This window comes from Apus apus, chromosome 7 (genome assembly GCF_020740795.1).
Source record: "Apus apus isolate bApuApu2 chromosome 7, bApuApu2.pri.cur, whole genome shotgun sequence".
Classification (NCBI taxonomy): Eukaryota; Metazoa; Chordata; class Aves; order Apodiformes; family Apodidae; genus Apus; species Apus apus.
Window position 1 is genome coordinate 7,128,320 of NC_067288.1, and position 17,582 is coordinate 7,145,901.

The 17,582-nt window shown below is 46.2% G+C and overlaps 1 protein-coding gene across 2 annotated transcripts in view; it reads right to left on the reverse strand.

The window, feature by feature from the left end:
* Positions 1 to 199: 199 nt before the first annotated feature.
* The window catches only part of ATF6 (activating transcription factor 6), a 76,779-nt gene continuing 59,396 nt past the window's right edge, over positions 200 to 17,582 (reverse strand). For both annotated transcript variants that reach the window (XM_051625425.1, XM_051625426.1), the window contains one exon: positions 200 to 2,293. In XM_051625425.1, the coding sequence (XP_051481385.1) occupies positions 2,085 to 2,293 (209 nt within the window). In that variant the 3' untranslated portion in view covers positions 200 to 2,084. The remainder of the gene's footprint in view (positions 2,294 to 17,582) is intronic.

Below are 17,582 nucleotides of genomic sequence, written 5' to 3' on the forward strand. Positions count from 1 at the left end.
TCCTTCCTCGGGCCCTGGGTGAGCAGCTGGTGCAGGATACCCCTCCCTGCGAGTTGGAGGGGGGATCCTGGGGGCATCTACCTTGGGCAATGTCAACATTGTGTTGGGCAGAGCCACACCACAGCCCAAGAGCCAGCACTGACTGTGCTGGTCTTCTTTTTTGCTTAAGCAAAACAGTTATCAAAAAACAAAATACTACTAATAATAAATAATAATTTTATTGCCTTCAGTGCTAAGGACACAGAGAACAGACTGACAGAGGACGAGGCGCTCCCCACCACTGGAGCCCACAGGTGCTGGCTGAGGACGTGGTGCCACAGCAGCCCTTGCCAACGTGCCAGACTGTGCCGAGCTCAGCCACCACTTGGTCCCCTCCCTCCCTCCCTGCAGCTGAGGGGGAGCTGCGTGCCTCTGGCTGGGGCACCGCTGGGGTTTTTATTTTGGACTATTGTGTGAGCTGGCCCACAGTCAGGTGGGGCCGGGGCCAGGAAAACAGAACTGGTGCAAGGAGAGCAGCCAAACCCCTCGCTGAGCCCGGCTGCTTCCCAGCAGTGCGAGCGCCGGGGGGACGGGGGGCCTGGGCAGCTCTCACTGACTACGTGGCAAAGGGCAAAGCTGTTCCATAGTGTTGCAAGGCACATACTTTACTGGGGTGTATTGCTCCTCACCCTCCTCCAAGCTGTTTGTCTTGCTACAGGGTCAACCTTTACTTCCTAACCACCACACACAAATAATAACAACAACAACAATAAAGAAAAACACCCCACATCAGTCAGCGGTTCAGACAAGGAAGGAAAGGCAGCTTGGCTGGCACACTGAGGCCCAGCATCTTCTGTGCTAACTGCAAAGGGGGGAAAGAATAATACGACATGCTGAAGTCATTACAAAAGGCTGCTGCTCTGCTGGTGTCTCCTCCCAACTGAGCACCCCAGTGTGCTGGAGCCCCTCGGCCCAGCTCTGGCCAGGGCTTGGTGACAAACATGAGACCCATGACCAGAGCTCTGCAGCAGGCTCTGCCACTGCAGCCAGAGCCATGGCTAGTGGCTCAGGGCTCGGAGCAAACAGCACACTCCTCTGCTGCCTGGCTGGGGGCTGTCAGTCTGTCAGAGCTGGTAAGGCAGAGAATGGGAGGGGCTGGGGGTGTGGGTGTGTGGGGTGGTGTCGGTGTAGGGGTGTGTGTGTGTTTGAGAGGAGGGGAAGGTGCTGTGGCTGTGTCCCACTGCACTGAAGCAGCTCTTCTGTCCCAGCAGGGCCAGTGCTGCTCTGCGGGCTGTAAAAAACATTAAATATCACACACCAAAAAAAAAAAAAAAAATCAAAAGAAAAATAGCAGGGGGGAAAAAAAAAAAAAATCCCCAGCAGTAAAGTCTTTAGCAATGCATGTGCTGCACCAAATCACACCCTTGGGCCAGGCCCCAGCCTTTCTCCACACAGCCATGTGGGCTGGGGAAGACAGCAGCATGTGGGGGGCAAGAGAGCTCTGCTGGGGGGTGTGCACTGCCTGGGAGGGTGGCCCAGCCCTGTACCACCCAGGTGTCCTGCTCCTGGGGGTCCAACCCTGGGAGTGGGGGCCACACTCTGTGGCAGTGTGGGTCACCCTGCTTGTAGTGCTTTGGTTGGAGGTGCAGGTTCCTACCACCCCACTGAGCTGCATTGCTGCAATCCTGGGCAGCACCCCACCTCGGGAGACAGTATCATAGGGACTAAAAAACCAAACCAAAACAAAAAACAAACCACAATTTCGGACAGTGCCTAAGGAGTAAGGACAGCCCATGCCCCCTCTGTGCCAGCCCCAGGCACCAGCTGCTGATGCTGACACCAGGACTGCAGCAGCCTGCTTCACCTGCACCCCTGGCATCAGGCACTGCACGCTGCATCAGTTCCCCCAGGGCTGTCCCGAGCGAGGGGCTGGCTGAGCTGTATATTCCCTGGACAGGATTCAGCTGTTGGGAAGGGTCAGGCACAGGAATGGGCTAAGTGGGGACTGCCCTTGCTGCATTGATGTGCCCGGAGCCCTGAGGGAGCCACCAGGGAAGGGTTTCAGTCTGGCAGCAGGACCTGCTGCACGCGGGGTGCTGGGGCTGTCACTGCAGGGATTTGACAATAGCCCTCAGGGCATGGGGTGTCTCTGGGACGGAGGGAGAGGCGCTGTAGAAGGTGTTGGTGTGATTTCTGCGTTGCTCTCGGAGGTAGGGAGGGACAGAGGAACTTTTGATGTGGAGGATCCTGGTGTCCATCACTTCGCAGTCGATCTGCATCATCACCTCGTAGTCCTGCCCATTGATCACATTCTCTGCAAAAGTAAGAAAAAAAAAAATAATAAAAAGTTGCGCTTAGCCCAACAAGCTCGTGACCCAGAGGCATCAAAAGCAGAGCTTTCTGGACCACTGTTTTTGTTGAGCAGGAGCTGGAGGGGGGGGGGGGAACAGCTTCCTTTTTGCAGCTCCACAAACGGAGATACTTCTCACCCAGCCCCGCCCTGCTCGTGACACCTCAAAGGGGCAGGCCACACTTAGCATGTGCAGCCACACCTAGAAATTAATGTAAGTCTTTTCCACTTCTTCACCTTCCCATAATTACCAATGGAGCTTGCCTTGTATAACATTTGTTACTGAACTGGTGCTCTTGAGCCATTAAGGCATCGGGGTGATTGAAGATAGGGCTTATTTAAGAAAACTGAATGTTTCACTTTCTTTTCATTAGTTTAAGAATACTGCAAACCCTCCGGGCACTGAGGATCTAGAGTAATCTAGAAGAACTAATAATCTTCACCAGATAAATAATAAAAATCAATTAGTTTAACAAAAAAAAAAAAGATATCTCTTGTAAGAATTAACTGCACCTCATTACTGTGCTGACCTGACTGTTGTACTTGCATGGCACTGTGGAGTGACACTGGACAAGGCCATAACCCTAGAGAGGGCCTCCAGACATGGGGAGACCCAGGCCAGCACCTGGGACCCCAGCAAAAGGGCTGCACCACCCCAGCACGGCCCCAGGCTGGGCACGTTGGCTGCTGCAGAAGCTCCTGGGCTTGCAGGCAGAGGCTGTGCACATGGCCAGCATCTGCTGCCTGGATTTAAAGGTGGGAGACTATTCCTTGCATAGACAGTGTGTCCAGGAATGCGAGAGCCTAGATCAGATTTCCAGGCACAACCAATCCTTGCCTTTCAGAGTCAGAAACATCGACTGCCATCGGCAGCGTTTTCTTTCTGTGCTAAGGATTGAAGAGCACCTAATGGAAAGCGTATGGATTGGAGGAATGCAGTATACATTACTAAATTTTACTGTTTTCCTGGATTAACTCTGACTCTAGATGACAGCTGACAACTGTGGCCGGACCCTCTTGTACCCCACGCCACCTGCAGAAGCCATTAGATCAAGTATGTCTGGTACAGTAATGAAAAGCAGGAGCAAACCCTTGCTAAGGGGGCTGAGGGCCTGCAAGGGAAATCAAAGATCCCACCTGCAGAAGTGAAATGGAAAAAGCTCCACATGTGCCACTGAATGACTGAGGCCAGGAGCAGCTGTGCACGTCTGTGCCACTGATCCAAACACCCCTCCTGGCCTCAGTGCTGCTGATAAAACCCTGCCATAGCTTCGGGTGCTGTTTCCCAGTTTGGACCCTTTAGGAGGCCATCACCTCCAGGTCAAGAGCCTGGAGAGAGCAAATGGGACCAGACCAGCTCCCTGTGACACAGGCAGCTGAAAACACAGTTCCTGGGCTCTCATGCTGCAGATGACAGCTCAATAGGACCCTGACTTTGTGAGAAAATGTGCTCCAAAGCCACAAGTGGCACATGTCAGCTGGTCCTGCTTCTCCCAGTGCTGACACAGGCTCCCTCTGCAACTAAGAGGACCACAACTAAGTAAGTCAGAAAATTCTGTTACCCTGTGCAAGAGGTGCTGTGCCTTCTGAGCTGAGCTGAGGTAGATGGGAGGAATCATGCTCATAACTGACCTCTCTGGCCAGCAAGCAAGGTGGGGACTCACACACCAACACAGACATTGAAAAAATGCCTGAGTCCTGGGCACATGAATCAGCACAGGAGTGACACTCAGGTTTAAAGACAGGTATCTGATTCCTTCCTCTGGTGGGCTGAAGGCACTGTTGATGAAGAATTGCTGCAGGAAGCCTCTGCAAAGGACCTTGGTCACACAAGGATGAGGACAGTAGCAGGAAGAGTTCAATTCCCACTACAGACATTTTTGTGGCAGCTTTTCTCACTACTATTAGCACCAACATGACTAGAAGAGGAGGTGGGATTTTCTGCAGAGACAGCAGCTCCTGCAGCTGGGCAGCTGGACTGGCTGCACTGCAAGGAGCAGGCTGAGAGCCGTGCCAGCCCCAGGCTGCCTGGCCACCATTGGAGAGCCCTGCCCGTGCCTCCCCAGCACAGAGGACGGAGGTGAAGCCCACGTGATGCTCTCAGCAAAACAACAGGCAAACGTGACTTGCATGTTTGGAAAGACTAGCTCACTGTCAAAGGGGCAGGCATTGTAAAAATGATTCCACGTGTCTCCAGCCTGAGCTCAATGCCATTACACTGCTTCATGATCTGGATGAAGAACAGAGAGCATACTTATAAGATTTCTGGAAGATGATAAACTGGAGGGATTTCAACCAACTTGGAGTACTGGATTAGACTGCAGCTTCAATAAAAGAGAGAAGCTGTCCAAAGCCTTCAGGATGCATTTCAACCAAGGCCAGAGTGAAGTACAACACTCGAGAGAACTGGAAAACACAAGCACAAAATGGGGCTGGGCAGAAGCACAAAAGCCTGAGTATTGCAGAGTATCAATGTGTCTCAGCCAGCAGCATGACAGGACTAGAAATTATTAGCTTGGTTCCAAGAGAAATAGACTTACCTTTGACCCAATTTGTAATTATAATTAAATACAAGCCCTGCATGAACTACCTTGGGAGACCAGAGGATCTCTGTGACTGGCAGACTCTCTTGCCTCTCAGACAAGCCCTGGGGTACCTGACGCTCCCTCCCTACAGGCAACACCTACCCTGAATTATTTCAAAAGTTTATCGTGCTGATTACCTATGACTGATGTTTCGTGGGATTACATAAGTGAAAACCCAGGAACAGATCTCCTGTAGAGGTGTCTGGATTTATAAATAAATTTACTGCTCCTCTTTGAAGTACGTAACATACAGCCACTCATACAGCCTCAGGGTTAAGAAGCTGTCCTTCCCAGGCCAAAAAGGCTGTGTTGCACTTAATTATTTGTTAACAGGTTTAAAAGCCATGCTTCAGATGATAGACTATTTAAAATGAACAGCAAAGGTAACTGTGCCAAGCACTGCTGTTCCCTGCACCTTCTCAAAGAGGCTCATTGGCTCTCGTGAACTGCACCAAACTCCCAGCACAAGCTTGGTCTAGGGAACAGAAATCTAATTCCTCAGCACTGCTCTCCAGGGTTTATGGCAGCTCCTCTTAAAAACAAACGTGCTGCAAGACCCAGCTGATGAAAGCTGACGTCACCAGTCCAAACCAAAAACGTTTAGCAAATAAGGCTGAGGATAATAACCACGGCTACAAATTACCCAAGATGATGGAAGATTGTCTTCAGATTTGAAGTGCTAGATTTTCAAAACAGGCTTATTAGAAAGACCATAAAACAAAGTCCTTCTTCTCCCTTCAGCAGTCCTGACACCTATCAATCTTTTGAATGCTCAAATGTCCATCTTTGAGATCAAGCATCTACTTCCATAAGAAAGGCTGTCTTAGGTGGAAGGCAGGCAGAGAGGGCTTGAGAGGCAGGCATTGAAAAGCTTAGTGTCTGTTCTGCAATAATTCAGGACAAATTATGTGAATTGTCTCTCTAGATTCAAACTCTACACACCAGTGGGCTGTTTGGTCCTATGAATGCAGTCATAGGCCAGGAACAAGTTATCCTGGTAATTTACCCTTTCCCACTTCCATGCACCCCTCAGCACAAAGCTTTGCTGCAGGAAAATGCTTGGCTTGAAAACTGCAATTTGCAGAGAGGCTGCAACAGAGCTCCCCTGAAATGTCACCTGACCCTGTGAGGTGTTTTAAGGCTGTCACCAACCACCATGGGAGAACTTTGCAGCTTCTGATGTGCTCATGCCCTAGGTACACTGTCAGAGCCTTGTTCTACCAAAACCAGCAAGGAATTTTGCCTTACCCCTGACAGTCCCACAGTGGACTACCCAAAAAATACTCTGTGAGACCCAACTGTATAATTCAGGGCCTGGGCCACTGATTTGACATCCCCCAACCCAAAGACTTTTCTCTTAGGCTCCAACTGCCTTTGCAGTAGATAACCCACATACATACCTGCAGGTTTCTTTATAGGTGACTTGTAAAAGTTGTCAGAACCTGCCTGCTCTACTCCCACAATGTGTCCACTGAATATACAGTTAAACCACTGCTGCCCACATAAATCTGGACTACATGTCCTTGCCTCTACTGGTAAGATACAGGGAAGGAAATAATTTGCCTAATCTTTACTTTAACTACCTGTCTTTGTCAGCAAGGCTAGAGAATCATGCCATCCTTACAGACAACAGCAGAGAGTGAACTTGCTCTTCACTGAACTAGATTAGTTGATGTCAAAGCAGCTGTCAAGGAATTGTCTCTGCATAAGATGATTGAAGACCATCAACTCCCTTTGCTACTCCTGTCCTTTACACATTCCACATTCCTTTTAATGAGAAAGCTTGCTTTGCCACACCAGATCCCAAGGACAGTCAGTGTCAGTACTAATTCACACTTGGAGCCCCTTCTGCAGCCCCATCTATCACACCAGCAGGAACCCAAGCAGCTCAAAGGGCCTCCAGATGTATTCCAGTACCTGGGTGCTTTGTGCTAGCTGCACCAGGCTGATGATGCTAAAGTTTGGTTTAAACAATGATTTAGCACCAAACTACCCAAACAATTCACAGCCCAACCTGCCCTAGTCAGAAACAGAGCTTCTGCCTGGTGCAGCCTAGAGTTCAGAAAGCTTCAGAAGATGAGGGCAGCAGCTGCTGGGCTGGCCTGCTGAAGGGCTGCAGCTGTCCCCAGACACAACCCAGGGGGCTTTCTCTGCCCTGTCACTTCTGCAATCTTCCATCTCATCTCTGCTGAGCAGGCCTGACTGTCCAACCCAGCACATCTGGACAATGTTTCATTCTGAAGGGTTGGTATACACTACCAAATAAGTATATAAATGAAGCAGTGTTACTGTAACAGCTACAAAGACTAAAAATACACTCAGTGCTGCAACGCAGCAGGCTTCCTAAAACACTTACAGATTTTCCTGTTAGACAAGATTATTTGAGGCAAGGAAGAAAGTCATATTGGGACCCAAATAACTTATCTTTTAAAAGCAAATTTCTGCTTGGAACTGTTTCCAAACAAACCATTTGTAGTGGTCTCACCTCTGTGGACTCAGCTATCCTCAGTCCCTGACATGGCTTAGGTGAGATCCTGGGCATTTTGGTTCTCCAGGTCTCAAACAGCCAGCCAGGCTGCTGGGTCTACAGGCATACAGGAACACGGGCCATGGTCAGAAACACTGGATCCACACAATCAAAAGTCACTTTGATGAGCCACGAGCTGTCAGCAAGGAGACAGAGTCCCTCTCCATGTGTAAGCTGTTGGGAGCATTGCTGCCAGGGGCTATCCAAGGGGGATATACACAGGCATGTGGGGCACGCAAGAAAAATAGAGGAAACAAGCTGCAGCCTCCTAAGTAAATAAAGGAAGCACAGGGAAGATCAGCACTGGCTGGAGAGAAGGAACACAACGTGACCTTAGCTTATGCCACGATGTGATTTTTGGACTTTTATGCCTGTGGGCAACATGGTCAGTGGCAGATCTGTGTCAGGTGTGCTCTGCAGTACCTGGTCTGGACCAGGAGGTCTCAAGGAGAGGGAAGGAAAGCTGGCTCTTCCCAGGGACATTTCCCACCTGATCTCTCACCTCCCCTTCCAATCTTCTATCATGCTGCACAGGCATGTGCATGCTCTAAGAGAAAGAGTATGAGTAACAGAGAAGAGGGTCTGGTGTGGATCTCCTGTGATTGTTCGTTTTGGAAAGGGAGCCAAAGGCCCTCTCAAGAAGAGAAAATCAGAATCACCAGTGTTGACCCTCCCAGGCACATCATTTACAGCTCCCTCAGGTTCAGGATTTCTCAAAAATACTGAGACATTTTTGACAGCACTGGCTGTGCATGTGCGTGCTGTTGGCAGGGTTTCATTGCTGCAGGATGGCCATGTTTGAAACCTAACCAGCTGTGGCAATGCTAATGACAAGGGAAAAAAAAAGATAAAGGCAAGGGGCAAAACAGTTCTGCTGCACAAAAAGCTCCTTTGGGAGTGAAGGACAGAGGCTGGAGAGCACAACTCTTGCCAGGCAGAACCATTCCATGTCTGCTTGGGAGGCACAGAAGTCTAAACAAACTCTCCACACAGCCTGCAAATCCAGACATATTCCCTGACAAGAAAAGTAACTGTACACAGGAGAGCAGCCTAAAAAGGCATTCTGGTAGAGGCTTATTTCAAGAACAAGGGCTGGAGGGCTTGTCCCAGGAGACCATGTAGGGGACCATTCTCTCTGAGTGCAGCCGGGATGGACCAGGAGGAATGGGCATGTTCCCTTTGGTCCCCACCATGGGTATCACATGCTACAGCTGCTGGCAGAGCCAGAAAACCTTTCTGGTCCAATCTTACCTTTGGTTTTAAATGCCAGCAAGCTCTGCCTTTTCCTGCTGTGCTGACAGATGGGCTGCTCTCCTTTTCTAGCCTTGGTGCTGCCTAAGGATGGCTGTTCTGCACAGGCAGGAAAGCAAAGTCCTGGCAGCAAAGTCCCATCCAGTCTGTGCTTCTGCCTCTCACAGTGACCAATAGCAGAAGGAAAATCAGGGCAAGAATTAACTTTTGGAGATATATGAGAGTAACTGCTTCCCAGATACCTTATCTTCACCATTCATGGTTCTTCAGGTTCTGTTATAACCCTTCCCTCAGCCATTGCTGGCAAATTCAGCAATTGCTGTGGCAGGGAAACTCTTACACTTCATGTTCATTCCTGTTGCTTCTCTCCTGCACCTTTCATATACAAAAACAAATAGTATTGAAGATGGGAATCCAGCAGGGCTCTAAAGATGGTTCATGCTTTGTTTTCTGCTCCCTCTTTAAAACATCATATTGCTTTTCTTCCTCATCTAAACTGACACTCTGGGAAAGGATGCAGTGTGGCTTCTCTGAGCAGTAACAGCTCAGTTAGCTGCCACCGTGGGCTTGGTCAGGAACTTTTCCTTTTTGCATTTTTTTTTATGCCAGGTTTCACCTGCTGAACAGAATTTCACTCCTTCCTATGATCTTCCAGCCTGTACCTGGAAATGCAGGGGCAGTGACCCCAGCACAGACCTCCATGGGAGTCTACAAGTAGCATCCCCTTCATTGCAAAATGCAATCATATGTTTCCAACTTTCATATACACCATTTAGGGAGTTACCAATCCCCCAGTGACCCTTCCCTCTTGCCTCACAAAAAACTTGCTTTCTTTTAGCAGTTTTCCTACTATTTTCCAAGTGTTCTGAACACTCAGGTATGTCACAGTGCTGAAGAGACTGCCCTTATCTTCACACTCACTATCCCTCCAAGGCCTGTGATGGAGCACTAAGGTAGGACTCCCCTCTCCAGAACCTGTGCTCTTTCCAGTCTATTCCACATGTCCAGGCATGGTCAGCTCTCACAGAGCCAGCCACTTTGTGCAAAAGTGAGACTTGATTTTATTACAGTTCCTGAGGCCATTTTAAAAGAGCTCAACTTACGTGTCACCTGCCATTCTCCTGATAATGTTATAGCCTCAGTGGTTAACATCAGCACAAGAACTTTTTTATGTTCCTTCCTTCAACAGTGCTGACTTCAATATTAAGTGCTCTTTCACACCTTGGTCCTCAACAGGCACTAGAGATTCCTTGGCAGGCAATCTTTGAAAAATGTTTCTAGTATTTTTTTTATGCCTCAGGCACAGGGTTCCTCAACATCTTTTTCTGGCTTGACTTCTTATGGTTTGACACTTAGTCTGCCAGCAACTGTGCTCTTTTTTCTATTCCCTCATTTGGCTACAATGTCTATTGTTAAAAGATATCTTCTTACTACTGTGAATCTACTGGAATGTGTTACTTATGCTTGTTGGATTTTTTAGGGTCCTTTTAAGACTTTTGCACTGAGCTTTTAATCTTTGATCAACAGTCATACCATTTGCCAGCATTTTACCTTATTGGTTTTCCTTTTAATATGTTCTCCTATTCTTATTTAGCCCCTACCTTTGAACCGTAGTAAGTACTTAATTATTTCAATTTATAGGCACTTACTGACAAAATTAATTTAACTATTTGACTTCATTTATTTCTTTTCAAGAGGTAGTCTCACTTCTTCATTGACATGCTCCTTCTCTGTCACCCAATATCATTTGTATCCTAGTGTTAGAGTCTCACGGATTTAAGAGTGAGGGCTGGTGTGAGCCTGTATTCACTTACAGCTGAAATGTCTTTATAGGCTTGGATCTCATCCAAAGAGTGAGCTGAATTTTCCACCTGTCTCACTTGGATACATAAAATTACCTCATTTATTTAGATACTGTGATCAGCTTTTGCTCATAGAAGAGTATTTTTAACACCATCTCTGTGAGGCTTCTGTTTGTGTGAGGCGAGCACTTTGCTCCATATGAGCTTCTCTGATTCAGGGCATTTGAAAGTTAATTAAAAAACCCTCTCACCCACCTGCTGAAGTGCCCATCCGAGCACAGCACGCTAATAAAAATGAGATGTTAGTTTCAAAGATTTCTGTTTCCCAGCTACAGCCACAGGAGATTTACAGCTTTAATGTCCAAGCCCTGCTCTGAACCAGAGGTGCCTCCTTTCTTTCTCTCAGTGAGGGGCAGCTCAGGCTGGCAATCATTTCTTCCTCCACAGTCATCCAGAAGACATTTCTGCTGTCCTGGGGTATGCCATGGTCTTTTCACCTGGGGCTACTACAGGACAAGATGGGATGGAGGCAGATGATTTACTATGTAGCGGTGGATAAACGACATTGAGAATGTTCTTCAGATGCTCAGGATGTATTTTTCAAAAGCTTTCCCACAGCAAACCTACTACAAAGGATCAAGCCCAGAGGATGCTCAGGAAGCACACCAGGAAGAGCCAGAGGTAAGGTGGAATGGATGAAGCAGCTGAGGAAAGCTGTGGCATGGAGGACAAGACCTAGGATATGAGAAGAAGGCAAAGGCCTCCCAGTCCTGCTGGTGCAGTTTCCTTGGAGACTGCAATCCAAACACTGGAAAAGGCTGTCTTGGACTTCAGTATTTTTACTAATCTCTAGTTTTGCTCCAGTGATGTTCTCAAGACAGAACTCATAAATGTGCACCTCCTCTACCAGTGCTGTTGCAATTTTGTATGTTTTTACAGGGTGAGCTCATTATGAATAATTATGTTTCAGATCACTGCAGAAATAAAGAGCTACCAGTAATCAGAGTTGGCCTGTGTATCCCAAACACGAAACTGGGTTTGCCACCTACACTTTAACACTAAGAGGAATTATGTAATCTTGAGTTTACATTTGAAAATGTATGCAGGCAGATCAGCTGGGCTCAAGGCTGGAGTTACAATGTGCTGCAGAGTTGGATGCAGCTGAGATGGAACAGATCAGGATGAAAATTTTCCCTTTGCTTTGCAGCAGGGCTCGCAGCACAGTGCTCTGCCAAGCTTGGTGGGACAGAAGACCTACACACGGCATCAGCACCCAGGCTTAGAGAATATGGAGAAGACAGGGGCTCTGCAGCCAGACACATACACATCCTGTTCTACACTGAATCTGGCTCCTTCTGCAGCTCCACACTGGCATCCATGCTGGCAGCTCATGTCCTGGGTTTCTTCTTTCTTCTACTTTGTGGATTTTATAGAAGTGTGTTTTTTACATGGAAAAAACAATCTGGTGTAGTAACTCAACACTAGCGTTGGAAATACTAAGTATGGAGTCCAATTAATTTATGACTCATTCTCTACCCCCCTCATGAACAGCTTGTTCCCATGAAATGCCATCTGCAGCATTCATCCTCTCTACACAGGGAAGACCAGTCACACTGGGGCTTGGCCTGCTCTACCACACAAAACCCAAGAGATATTCTTTTTTCATATTAATGAAGGGGCAAAAAAAGCCCCAGAAGACCCTCTGAAACCGTATTCCTGATCTTTTGAATACATAAAAATAGGTTACTCATTTAGCAATTTAGGTAAACAGCTCGTTATGAAGAGTCACTGGGGAGTAAGTCTTTATGATTTCATTTCTTGATCGTTTCCTGTCTAACTAAATAAACATGAACTCAAGTGACACAGATTCCATTATTTTTGTGTGCAGATTCTTGAATGATTTCTTTCATACTTTTTGGAATAACTTAGTCTTCTCCTTCCTGTTGAAGACAACATATACTAACAGACAATGGTTGGGGACAGCAAAGACTACAAAATCTGTTGAAAACTTGAATCTAGAAAATTATGTTCCAGACAATTCTGATGTTCAAAGAAATGCAGGAAAGTTTGGAGGGATGTTCTGTTTTCAATTCTGTTTTACATCACTTAGAAAGGAGAAAGGGAGTGAGAACAGCAGCATCTTTCAATATGACTAAGGTCTGTCATCAAAATTCCTTGATAAAACATGTTCTTGCATGATTTCAATCCTGACCTCTACAGCACAGCTTGACAAGCGCATGAGAGCTGAAGTACATCTGTGACATTAGCAAATCATCCTAATTACAGCAGAACCACAGTAACCTGACATGTTGTTTGTCCACGACTGCACTCTGGAGGTAGGAGACTCTCCCTGTTTCTCACTCCAGGCCCAGTACTTGGCTGTGGCAGTGAGGTCTAACCAAGAGCTAACCATGGCTCTGATTCTCTCCTGGCCGGGCTTCACGTAACTCCTTTTATTCCTCAACTGGCAGCTCAAGAAGCAGAAGACTGGCATTTTCAAAACTGTCTGTAGACTTACAGCACGAAGACATTCCCAGAGAGATTTTCCTACATCCTGGTTTAGAGATCTAAATGCTTTGACGGAATCTCAGTGACCTTCTTAAAGAAACCTTAGCAACCACCCTTATTCCACCCCACAGATAGGCTGTAATCCTACATACTTGCAGAGATTTCTGCTCATACACTGTAGCTTGTGAGGCTGTGCTGAGTTCAGTAATTTCTGCTAAATCCAGAGATCAAAGCAGAAACTATTAAGAGAAGTATCTCTACAGATCATGCTTGTGTAGCCAAGAGAGAAGCCCTCTGTACCTCCTAAAGTGCCATGAGCTTCTCAGTGTGGGGCCAAGGACAGCAGCTGTGAGAGGAAGCCACCTAACATGGGGAGAAGAATGAAGCAACAACAGCTCGAGATAGCTGGGGCCATCAGTCTCCTGGAAACCATTCTGAAGCTATTCAAAAGTGAGAGAGAGAAGGCAAAGTGTTAAGCAGCAACCTTCAGGGAAGTCAGCTGCCCTAAGTGTTATATATTGTTTTAGACTGTCCTCATTTGAGGACTGACTGGGAATTCTGCTTCTTGCTCCAAAAGACAGAAATGGCATCTTTTGTTTGCTTGACCCTGAAAGGCAGAGGAAGTTGGAGACTTTATTTACTCAACCCCAAGACATGGGAACTTACAGAACATTGTCACTTCCCAAAGAGCTTTTGTTTTTATTTTCCTTCTCAGCCTGTGTGGGTTCTGTTTGCCTTATGGATTTTTCACAGGCAGTTTGCTACCAGCCTCAGACATCTGTGAGCAGCTTTTGCACGTGGCTGATAGTTGAAAGAATGTTCTTTGTAGCTGCATGCAAATAATCATGCTGCTTGATGGCAGAAATTCCTCCAGTTTTGATCAAAAGGCCTTACCACTAGATCTGTTATTGACCATTTTAATTAGAATATGTATTATTTCACTTTTGAAGTTTGTTACATCAGTATGAGGATGGATGCTGGGAAGGAAGGCTGAGGGAAGTGGCAGCCATTAGAAGCTGGCCAACACAACAGAGCACATGAACTCTGCAAACCTCACCATCCCATTCACAGTAAATTTCTGCCTTTAGGAGACTACTTTGCTGTTGTGTTTCATGGAAAAAAAAACAATCCTTAAGAGAACAGGACTCCTTAAGAACCAGGAACATCCAAGTTATAGAGGGTCAAGCACACAAACAACCATCCCAGTGGCAGCCTGAAGACCAGTTCCCTCGTGTGACATTAGATTAAGGACCTATCCATAATATTTGTAAAAAATTCAAAACTCTCTCTGCCATGGCTGCCAATTCCCAGAAAATAAGCCTTGGATCTCACAAGGGGGTTTCCCATCCTGTCTTTCACTTTTGTTTGGCTGAGAGTGCAGATACCAAACCTCAGTTTAGAGAAAGCAAATGATGGAAGGACTCTCACGTACAGGGAACTGTTTCACACAGGGGTCCTAAGAACAGAAAAGGCCTTCTTGGTCTTTGTGCTGCTGCTAAGGCCACCAGTGCTCATGGTGGGTACACACCTGCCCAGACGTTTGCAGCTGCTCCTACCAAAACCAGTGCAAACTGCAAGAGTATTGAATCTAATCCTAGGCAGAAATGCATTAACTGAAGCAGCTTCTTGGGCTAAATGCTGAATACTATCTCCTACATTGAGCAACTCTACATATGTTCTTACTTTGTGTGCAGCAAGGAGAGGACTACTGGTGGTGTGTGCTGCGCCACAGAGCTGCAGGCGTCCTGCAGAGACAAAAGGCTTGTGCTTGGGGTGGGAAGAGTGGCTTAGCTATGCTGTACTCTATAGATTATTTTGATCCAAAGATCAGCATTATAACCCACGGCATTTTTTACAGCAGTTAAGTAAATACAAGGCTAATGGCAGATGTTTTCATTTAAACTTCAAGAAAGGCACCGCCTATATGTCAATTTGGAATTGGTGTAATGAGCCAACAGGACTCTGAATGACAATAAAAGCAAATCTAGGAATGAAATCTACTGGAGACTTAACTGGTCTCAAGTGCATAGTTGTATTTCTAAAATAATAGCTGCAATCCAGCATAACAAACATGACTTGCTTGAAAACAAAAGCTGGAGTTTAACTGTAAATGGCAGCTGGCTTTCATTTCCATGAGAAACTGAAAGATACTTCTTCTTGGAATAACTTATCAGTAAAGACACACCAATGGTCCTTCAAAAACCATCTACAGTGGAACTAGCACAAGCCAGTTCTCCTTTTTTCTTTCCAGACTTACCAATCCCAAGGTCCTCAGAGCCCATCAAACAGACTTTCTGTGGGTACTACTTGTGTCTGCAAATGGTGGAGCTTTGTCATAGGGCAGAGGCAGGTCAAAATGTGGGCATGGCTGGCTGCAGGGGCCAAGGGGAGGGCTGTACTGAGGGACAGCAGCCAGCAGGGAAATGGGAGAAGGGTAAAGGGCAGCGGGAGCATCTGGGGAAGTAGAAGTACTTGCTGACAGCACGTACTGGCTATGAACTGGGAGGGTGGCCGAGCAAGCTTGGAAAGGGGCTTGAAACGTGGTGGGGAAGAAGAAAAAGGGACTAAGAAGGGCAGGATCAACATGTATCAACCTATAACAAGTTACTATACTTCTAAAAAATTAATACTTAAACATATTTAATATATTTTAACATATTAAACATAGTTCTCTGCATCTGCACAGAAGACCTCAGAGGGCATTTCACTGGGTTATCCTCCTGCTCACAGAGGGGTGTGGGGGATTCAGGATGACCAGGAGAAGCTGCACACAGGAGGAAGTTGCAAGGTAACAGCCATTTTTACTCTTTTCCAATGTAAAACAAGTGAATAGTTTTTATCAAGTTTTTATATTGAAAATGAGTAACATACTGTTATTGCTTTGTACAATATTGTTCTACTAAACTTTCACCTTACTGAACACACACACGTGCACATACACACCCGTCTGCTACAAAACTTCCTGTTGAGATTTGCCCTTATCTGCGAAGCACAAGCACTGCCACTGCCCAGACCTATCCCAGCTCTGCCCTCCAAAAAAAACTCCTAACATTGTACTGTGATTCTGCTTTCTACACTGGTGAAAACTGCCAGACCAGTCTCATGGAACCATGTCATTAACCTCCTTGTTATCAGGACACCGACTGAAAACTCCTTTTACTTCCTAATCTTCATCTGTACCTCTCTCTGTCCCTGCAGCTGGTGGGGGGAGAGCAGGCACTCCCAGCAATCCAAGTGCAATCAGAAAAGGTTGATAGTCCTGCTGGGAAAAGACTGTCTCAGCAGTTCAAAAAGCTCTTGACTGAACCATAAGCTGTTTCATGTTCGGAAACAGTGTAATGGGTAAAGTTTAGTACACAAATACAGATCCTGCAGAAGAAAGCAAATGATGAAGTTCCAAAAAAGTTTCAAAGCAAAGGCCACTTCATTTGCATTCCCCTTCATCTCCACTGCTAGGGCTGTGGCAGCAAGAAGGAGGGGCAAGTAAGTGGCAGTGGAAAAGGTTTTCCTTCTTCCACAGAGATCTGGCTGAGGCATGAGAAAAGGCAGGAAGGGACAAGTTCTTTCACTGAAAGTTTTGCCAATTCCTCCCAGGGAGACCTATCCTCTTTCAGCAGCCCACTCTGCAGGTGGAGAAAGAATTAAGGTGGGCTTAGAAGATCAGCAGACAGCTGGGAGGAAAGCTTTGTTGTCAGAAAACTTCCAGATGCTTGTTCAGGACGTGCTATGTCCCTGCAGAGGCAGGATAGGGTGGAGGAGCAATGTTCTCAAAAGAGAGAAAGGGGTTTCTCTCCAGATAGAACTTTTTAGGGAATTGTCCCCTCCGGGTAATCTACTAATAATCAAATTAAAAAATAAGCCAAGTTACCTACTGGCTTGTGCGTATCTTGCAATTTTTTTCTCATAATACCTGGCTGAGTGTCACAGAGGAAACAATGTTGGATGCTGTTGTTTACTTAACGCTATCCTTGTATCTCATCTGTTTCAACATCTCTGCCCAAATCCCTGGACATTCTTTTATTTCCTGGATTATGCTGGCATTCTGAAGAAAAATCCCAAGTAACTACAGTTTCACAATGTTTCGTTATTAATGATGGATAAGATTTGTCATTGGATTCTGATGTGTATTTTCCAAATTACATTTACTTAAAAGAAAACAAGACTCAGTGACATGTTGAGAGGAAAGAGTGTTTGTTCTTCAAGTGATAAAGAGCTCGTTTGCACATGATAATTCAGCTCAGCCAGAAATGGATTTTTCTAACAGACATGAAAAGTGAGCATCAGGCAGATAAATGCCAAAAATAATTCTGATACATCTAATAAAAATCCCCCTAAGATAGCTGGTTATAGATTATCACACTTGACTTACTGTACTGCATGGGAAAATGTCACTATCACAATGCTGAAAGCCTGAGTTTATTTTTTTTTTTCTTAGTTATGAGAATTTTTATAAACAGATAATGTTTAGGTCATGTTTGAATTTAACAAAAAACATTTGGGTTTATGATCCACTTATACTGTAAAACATGCAAGTTTTTGGAAAGCATTACATGCATAGACACTCAGAAAGCAAAGCCTGT